At 30.5% G+C, this 8,610-nt stretch overlaps 1 protein-coding gene across 1 annotated transcript; it reads right to left on the bottom strand.

The window, feature by feature from the left end:
- Positions 1–4,860: 4,860 nt before the first annotated feature.
- Positions 4,861–7,243, bottom strand: LOC146901230 (putative xyloglucan endotransglucosylase/hydrolase protein 6). The gene is made up of 4 exons (XM_085731279.1): positions 7,001–7,243; positions 6,757–6,857; positions 6,468–6,664; positions 4,861–5,616 (listed from the first exon to the last, which is right to left on the bottom strand). The coding sequence occupies exons 1-4, from the start codon at positions 7,194–7,196 to the stop codon at positions 5,226–5,228; spliced, it is 885 nt and encodes a 294-aa protein (XP_085587405.1). The 5' UTR covers positions 7,197–7,243; the 3' UTR covers positions 4,861–5,225.
- Between the last annotated feature and the right edge of the window lie 1,367 nt (positions 7,244–8,610).

The following is an 8,610-nucleotide window of genomic DNA, read 5'->3' on the forward strand; positions in this document are numbered from 1 at the left end:
TTGATCGGAAATTATATTTTTTCTTTAATTTTCTTTTAATCATTTAAATAATTTTTTATTTTACCAAATTGACATTTTTCTATGCCCTATTCATCTATTGATTTTCTTAGCAATCAAAGGAGTAGTAATGTTTCCCAAGCTTCGAAGTAGGTCTACGTATAATCCATCAAACATTTCAAAGCTTCAAAACAAACATAATAGTAACAAAGTGCACTATCTTTTCAACACGCCTTGTTAAAAATTAAGAGAATATATTAACATCAAACATGACCATGGTTAACTGACGGAATGAACTCACCACAAAGAAATAAGGAAGATGGAATATATGATAGGGATAAAAGATCAGACAAAGAAGGTCATTTTGATAAAATAAAAAATTGTTTAACAAGGTTAAACGAAAATTTACATAAAAATATAAATTCTGATCAAAATACATAATTTTACATCTTTAAGGAGATGGTTGGGTATATTTTGAAACACAAAGAGCGGGGGTTATAATAGCATTGTTTTTTGAAGGGAGAGGGTGTAATTTATTCTAATTATGAATATTGATCGATGCTCCTTAAGATTTTTAAACACATGATACCATATTACAACTCCAAAGTATCAATCTTTTATTGAATAAAATAAATCAATATTATTATTTCTACTTTAAAAAAACAAGTCTAAAATGAGGTGGCATTTACCATGGGAAAGGGTTAATCCTTTCCCACCATGGGAAAAATGCTTTTTACTTACACCAGGCAATCAATCCGGTTGCTATCAGTTTTGTTTGTTTTGCTGGTTTGGACAAACAAATTATTCTGCAATATTAAACTAAAATTTGATTTACACCTCCCCTGTTAAAAAACTTACTTTGTACATTCACCTTATCTATTTGTTCTTCTTGAAAAAGTGTTGCGATGCGATGAAAGCTGTTGCCGATGCTTATTCTAAGCGATCCCATGCTACTGCTGGATCTTCGAAAAGCTTTTTTGAAAGAGGAGTGTTATTTGAACAACCAATTTGGTGACAACTTATTTGACAACCATATTTTACAAAGAAAAAAGTGATATTGGCACGGAAACCATAGCAATAGAGAGATAAAGTAAAAAGTAATGTGAGTATGAGAGAGAAAGTTGTTGCAAAAGTTGTCACTAAATGGATGTTCAAATATCATTTCTCTTTTTGAAATTGAAATCTACTGTATATGTCACAAGATATATTAAATTGTTGCATTGATTTCTATATGAAATGAGCTTTTGAATAACCCAATGAATCTTATCTTTAAAATTTAGGGGCAATAGTCATTTATTATATAATTATATTTTGTATTTAAATTATTTTATATTTTTTATATTATAAAGGGTAAAAAAGAATTTTAGATAAAGTAATAAGGGTAAAAATGGAAGAAAAAATGATAAGTTATAAGACTATATAAGAGTTAACAAACCTCAAGACAGACCAATCAATATAAGACTTATTAAGGAACCATAGGAGAAATCAAATGGGAAACCAATGACTATAAGAGTTACCAAAACCTAATAGAAGCCAATCAATATAAGATTTAAGGAACCATAAGAGAAATCAAAGGAAATTCAATGACTATAACATACCCTAATACAAGCCAATCAATATAAGACTTAAGAACCCTAACGGAAACCAATGATTATAAGAGTTAAGAAACCTTAAAAGAAAGGGTCATGTTAACTTGTGCCCTAAGGGCACATGTTAAGCAACCCAAAAATGGAAACATTTTCTTAAATTTTGTGCATTAAATTATTGAAAAGTAAAAAAAGTTAAAGTCAAATGCATTAATTACAACAGAATATTTCTATTTTGAATCATTAACTTGTGCCTTGAGGGCACAAGTTAACATTTCCCTAAAAGAAACCAACCAATATAACATTTAAGGAACCCTAAGAGAAATCAAAAGGGAAACAATTGATGATAATAGTTAAGCTACCATAAGAGAAACCAATCAATAAAAGACTTACGAACCCTAAATGAAACCAATCAATTAAACAGTGAAACTCCATACTTTCTACAGTTTATCTTAATGAAACAAATCTAAAGAGAACACCAATGCTTAATGAAACTTTTTTTTAACATCCATCATTTCTACAGTTTTTCTTAATGAAACTTTTTAACTGTATCAGATCATATATTTTCTAAAACTAGCCAATGTAAGATTTAAGGAAACACAAAAGAAACCTATCAATGTAAGATTTAAGGAACCTTAATGCTTAATGAAACTTGTTTAACATTTGTGATTTCTACATTTGATCTTAATGAACATTTTTCATTGTACCACATCATATATTTTCTAATAAACTAGTCCAGTTTATTATTTTTTTTTTACAAATTTTTATTCAATTAAGATGTTTCTACCACCACATTCTATATTTTTTCAACATAATTATCTCCTATTAATATGCATCAACGTCTAACAAATTATTTTACCACATTTCAATTAATGTTTTTGATATGCACAATAAGGCAAAACTTTTAGGGTGTGTTAATATAACGTTTTCGTTCAGGCTTCATAAATTTTGGTTTAGATGATACATGCCCTTAACTATTGATCCATAAAAAGCTGATGGCCCATTAAATAAATTAACATTAAACCAACGGTAGGTGGGGTCCGAATTTTTGAAGTATTTGTATAACCAAAAAGTGAACAAAAGGTGTAACAAATCTAAACCATTGAATATTTATATTAATTAATCAATGGCTAAAACACTACTTTCCCATCATAGGAAAGCTTTCCACTTTCCCAACACAAACGCCACCCTAAAGGATGTCCAAATTAAAGTTTAACAACAAACATTCATAATAATAAATTAAATACGCTGTTTCTCAAGTGCTTATAACAACATACATCATGTTACTTTGTTTAAATTCAAGGCACTGTCATGATTAAATGTGAGTGTCTCTTTAGCCGGAATTTAAAAAGTGGATTTTTGTTTATATTAGTGATTGGAGGGTGTATTATGCTTATATCAAATTATTGGAAAACTCATGTTGAGGTGATCGAGAATAATGGAACAAGCTTCAATAACGTTTGTCGAGATGGATGTTGATGGCGGTACCTTCAAATACTCCTACACTAAAGTCAATAAGAGATAGAGCAAAAGGTAAAACGTTTCAGGTGGAAAAAATTGTTACATTGCTTTGTCGTGAATGATGGTTTTAATAGGCATCGATGTTGGAGAGTGAAAGATGATAGTGACAGAGCCACGTTATGGCATAGGTGGGCCATGACCCGTCTATCCAATAAAAAAAAATCTGATGAGAAACTACTAAATACTTATGATTCTTAAAAAAAAAACTACCTTGCGGTCTACCCACTTCTCCATCAGATTACACATTACATTCACACTTCAAGACATTCAAAATGCATCAAGAATTATTTTAAATCTTTAAGATATGTAGTTTAATTTTTTTATGATCAACTTTGTGTTTAATGTTAGTTACAAACAAATTTTATGTTTATATATTATAGTTTATTTCGGTGGTTCATGCAAGTTTTTTTTTTTTTTTTGGCTCCACCACTTACAGAGAGCTCGTTACGAACGACTTCCATCAATGTATGGATCCAATGGCCGTTACTCGTTAGGATGCGTTAGTAGTTGTTGAGGCATTATACGGCATGGAGAATATGAGGCAAGGAAGGATCTCTGTTGAGGTGTTATCCCTATGCATTATTACTTGATTGTCAGAGTGTTGGAAGCTATTTCCCTCAAAAAAAGAGTGTTGGAAGCTACATCACCTCCTCCAATGAGGTGAAGGAGCTGCTGCCAGAGTGTGTCAACCTTAGCAAACCTTTAGCTTTGGATTGTGAATCTCTAGTCCAGCCAGATGAACCACATATATATTATGAGACGAATCTAAAAGAAGATTTTATTTTTCTTTTGAGAACAAAATTATTATTAGGGGCACAATTTTTTTTAGGTCACCAAAATTATTATTTTTATTTAATAATTAATTAGTAGTATAACATATGTTTATTTTTAACTCGTTTTGATTGATTGTATTGGAAATAATTTTTTAGAAAACCTTATTTATGAATGAATCATTTTCAACAAAAGAACATTCGAATAATTAAAAGGGTAAAATATTATTGATTCGCTTAAGACACTAAAAGTTTTAGGATCGGCCTTGGTAGGGCTTGTGATGATTAATTGGTGGTGTATTCTGCGTGGGATTCTTGTGCTATTTTAGGTGTTAAATTATCTCTATGGCATTGTCTTTTTAAAGCTATACCTTTTATTTTGTTTATATTGTTATGCTTTGTTGCATATCTTGTATTTGCGTGTGTTTTAAATATAACTTCATTTGGCCTTTGCAAAAATCACAAAAAATGGTATTTAATCTCCCTCTCTTCAATCTACCACGTACAAGATTAAATACTGTTGATTAGGGTTTGAATATACGAAAAAATATTAGTTATATTTAGTGGTTTTAAATATAATATAAGCCAATCCAACTACTATTTCTGATAATTTAATTCCCAAAGTACCTTTCAATTAATTTAGTTTTATTGTGTATCCTTTTATTAACATAGAACAAGTTCTTATTGTAAGATATTTTTGAGAATACACTTATCTTTTTTATGAAATAAAAAATCAATTACACTTAATTAATTTTTGTGTGTACAAAATCAAAAGAATACTTTATTTTTATTTTTATTTTATTCTTGAGAGCAAAAGAATACTTAAATAGTTAGCTAAACTTTTTGTTTGAAAAGTAACGAAATAGCTGCCAACAAGTCAAACAGGCCAAGACCACCCTGAAATAGACCAAACCATTTTTTTTGTCTCTTTGCTTAGCCAGAAACAAAGGAGAACTTTATTCCACATAAATTGACACTTTGCTATATACCATCAATTCAATAAATTATTTATTATTCATCAATCATTGATCCATCACAATAATGCATACAAGCTTTTTTATAACCAAAAACAATGCTCACAAATAGCCAGATCTAAGGGACTTTCACTTATACAACTTACCTACACCCCTTCTAATATGTGGCTTAAATATTGCTATATATACACACACATTTTTTATAAGACAACAAAAGCATGGTAAATGGATATGACATTGACATGTACATAAAAGTATGTGGCACAAACGTTATGAACCACTGATTGATTTTGCCGACGAGTTGAATTAATGTATATAAATATATATATTTTTTGAGAGAATGTATATAAATATATGTATAGTTTGGTTTTGGACTTTTAAATGCCTGAAAGACACTCATGTGGGGTCATTGGGTACCTTGATTTATCATGACAATAGTCATAGATCACATGGTTCATACGAACCCACCTATACCTTCTAGCTTCAATGGCACTAAGAGCTTGATATTCAACCCCTTCCCACCAATTTTTTGGGTCAGTGGCACATGTAGTTGGTCCTGGAATTGCACATCCTTCAATATCAAAATCCTTGTAATAAGCATAGAAAGGTGCTTTACTCCAATTAATTTTCTCTAATCCACCTCTTGTTGCCCAATTATCAGCTTCCCATAATGTTGAAAATACTCCCATGGCTTGCATTTTTGGGTATGGTATCCCTTTTGCTTCATTGTTCTTGTATACTCTAATAGGAACTTCATCAACGTAGAACCTGCATGTGTATTCAAGGTTTTAAATAAATCATAGAAGCTATGATTAATCAAAATTACACGCATGACCATTTGAAAACTTCCCATAATGTTGAAAATACTCCCATGGTTTGCATCTTTTACGATATGATTTTGTGACAAAAGTGTGACTATAATTAATTAGGTCAAAATATTTGCTAAATTTAGTGAAGAAATTAAAGATGGTTGGATTGGATGTTACATGTTTCTCCTATACATTTCTTTTACTTTTACCTGGTAGTTTAGTAGCTATAAATTTAAGGTGGATATGGGAGGTGTACATAGTTCAAAACCCAACACTGCATGTATTATGTAATCATAGATGTTGAGACTCCTTAATGATCAATTTAACTTCATTTACCATGAATTTAAATGTGGTTAACCATAATAGAGACATGCAAACTTGTACCTTTAGGGTACAAGTTAAGGACCTAAAAATGAAAAAAAAAATGTTGCATTTAAAAAATAATAAATACACAATTTTCAATATTACACTTTTACGTTTCCTTCTTATATTGTGTCATTAGGATACAAGTTAACATTTTCATAATTTAAGTGTTCAGCTACGTGATTTTGCTTAAAAAAAAATAGATAATTTGAACCATATATAGTGAAGATAACAAACCATCTATTTGAACAAAAAAATTGTCTAAAACGTTCTCTAAAAAAGTTTCTAAATTTGATTGTTCAAATAACACAACTGAAATATCAAATATCTCAATGCGACTTTGTGATTTACATTATGCAATTATATTTATTTTTATTAACAGAATCACATCATTATGCTTATATTTTTTTTTTGAAGGAATCATTATGCTTATATTTATTTACTTACACAATATGGTGATGATTCCAAAGAATTGAGTAAGTGTGAAAGTCAGCAGAAGGATCAAACCAAAGATTAACTCTTTGTTCTCTATCACCCTTTCCATGAGCATAAATATTCGTTTGAACAGTATATGGTTGCCCAGTACGGTTCCCCAAGAACTCAAAATCCAACTCATCACGAACAGTGTCAGTGTCAGAGTTCATCTACCACAAAAACAAAAATATATTTAGTGATTTCAGTTTATCTCACTTAATTATCTTTCTAATAAAGAGTAGGGAAATCAATTTGAACTTACATAAAATGCAGTAACAGTACCAGCAGAATCTCCAGGGACAAGTTTAATCTTCATGCTTACACGACCAAACAAGTACTTCACCTTGGAAGCAAACCCGCAACCTTTCCAAAAAGTTAAGTATTTGTGATAGATAAATAGGTAACATGACTTATCCAAATTTTATTAATACAGTATTGATAATTTTATAAGACAAGTATAATAAAGTTTTGAACATTAGGACATGTATATAATATATGTTGCTTACCAGAGCCTTGGTCTAGGGTAAGTTGGATAGTTCTGCCTTGATCAATTTGCTTGATATGGGGTTCAGACCACGTGACATGAAAGTCTTGATTAAAAGTTGCTGGTCGACCCCAAACAAAAACACATGATGATACGAGAATCCAAAATAACAACATAAAAAAGACACCATTGTTTTTAGAAGGGTAAAATATGGCCATGGATGTGTATTACGTAATGTAATATATGGAAGAAAATATTTGATTGTGCAATGTAAATGAGCATAGTGTCCTATATTTATACCTGAGAATTTAGAAAGGAAATTGAGGGAAAGGAAAAAGAAAAAAATAATCAATCAGTTCATTGTCGCATTGAAATGGAAGATGTTAAAACATTTAACATTGCTTTCTATACAGCTAAGTGCTTGCCGTCATTAGGACCTACCTAAGCAGTTTGTCCTCTGCTTGGCACCTTTAATCCTTTGTTTGCCTAATCATTTTCTTGGCGTGTGCTTCATATACATTTTTATAAATAAAATACTCTGAGCAAAAATGAACAGCATTTAATGTGTTGATGGGATAAGTATTTTTTAGATGAATTATCAGTGATTAATTTGTTAGGGTTTAACCTTCTAATTTCAATAAACAGAGTTCAAATTCTTTTAGAAACAATTATAAAATAGTCGGTAATGTCATTTTAATTAATAATAATTTCATCATTCCTAATTTGTTTTGATCAGGTAGTTTAGTGACCATAATTTCATGGTTTGGAGAATTTCGGGTTTGAATCTCAACCCTTGCATATTGTAATGCCGTTGTCAGTTGTGAACCATTCATAATTTAATAAAATAAAAGTTGATTAATATGGTAAGGGAAGAGTTTGTTAGCATTAAATATCTTGAACCTCTCGCATAAAAACATCTTAATTGGTAGTTGAAAGGATTGATACGGAGAGACTGGAGTTTGAACTTCAGATTCTTCACTTCTTTACACTTAAGGCGTGTGAGTCTAGTCATTAAACTATTTGACTAAAAAAAAAATTTAAACCTCAGATAGACATAATATTATTTCGGCATCCAAACTCTTATATTTGGATTACTTATTTCTTAAATTAGTTCTTCCAAGTTTTCTTTTCTTTTTTGCTTTGACATTTTGAAACTTTCACAACTAAACTTCAAATTTTGAATGATATTTGGAAATTGAAATACACAATGTAATTACTATTAGTAGGAAAATTGGTTTGAGATGAACTTATTGGTACGTACATTTCAGCTGAGAGGCCTAACAATGTTACTAATTATGAGCTTTGCTGTTATCTTTAACTTTCCTTTATCTAATTTGAGGCCCCTGTAGCTTAAGCCTTTAAGGTGAGGCCATTAATTCATAATTATTTGATGAGCCATGTACTGTGGACAGCTGAGGGAGGTTGATTGATCACGAACGGGTTGAATTAGCAACTACATCCAACGTGGAACCTACTCATTGGTCCAAGCCAGAATCAGAAACTGTTGCTATTGATTATTGAATAATTTGATTTGACTCCCAATAATGCCAATGAAGTTTCCAACTGGGATTTTCGTGTAATTTCAGTGGGAGAGAAAATCATTCGAATCAACCTTACCGTTTGGATTAAAAA

Source organism: Medicago sativa, chromosome 8 (genome assembly GCF_051527215.1).
Source record: "Medicago sativa cultivar Bolivia chromosome 8, Bolivia_mono, whole genome shotgun sequence".
NCBI lineage: Eukaryota > Viridiplantae > Streptophyta > Magnoliopsida > Fabales > Fabaceae > Medicago > Medicago sativa.

What these genes read in the sequence shown, in the direction of transcription:
- LOC146901230 (XM_085731279.1), bottom strand. Translation starts at nt 7,196, where the DNA reads ATGGCCATATTTTACCCTTCTAAAAACAATGGTGTCTTTTTTATGTTG. An exon ending in GTACTGTTACTGCATTTTAT is followed by an intron (nt 6,665 to 6,756) that starts GTAAGTTCAAAT and finishes TTTTTGTGGTAG; the next exon opens with ATGAACTCTGACACTGACAC. An exon ending in TGGAATCATCACCATATTGT is followed by an intron (nt 5,617 to 6,467) that starts GTAAGTAAATAA and finishes ATACACATGCAG; the next exon opens with GTTCTACGTTGATGAAGTTC.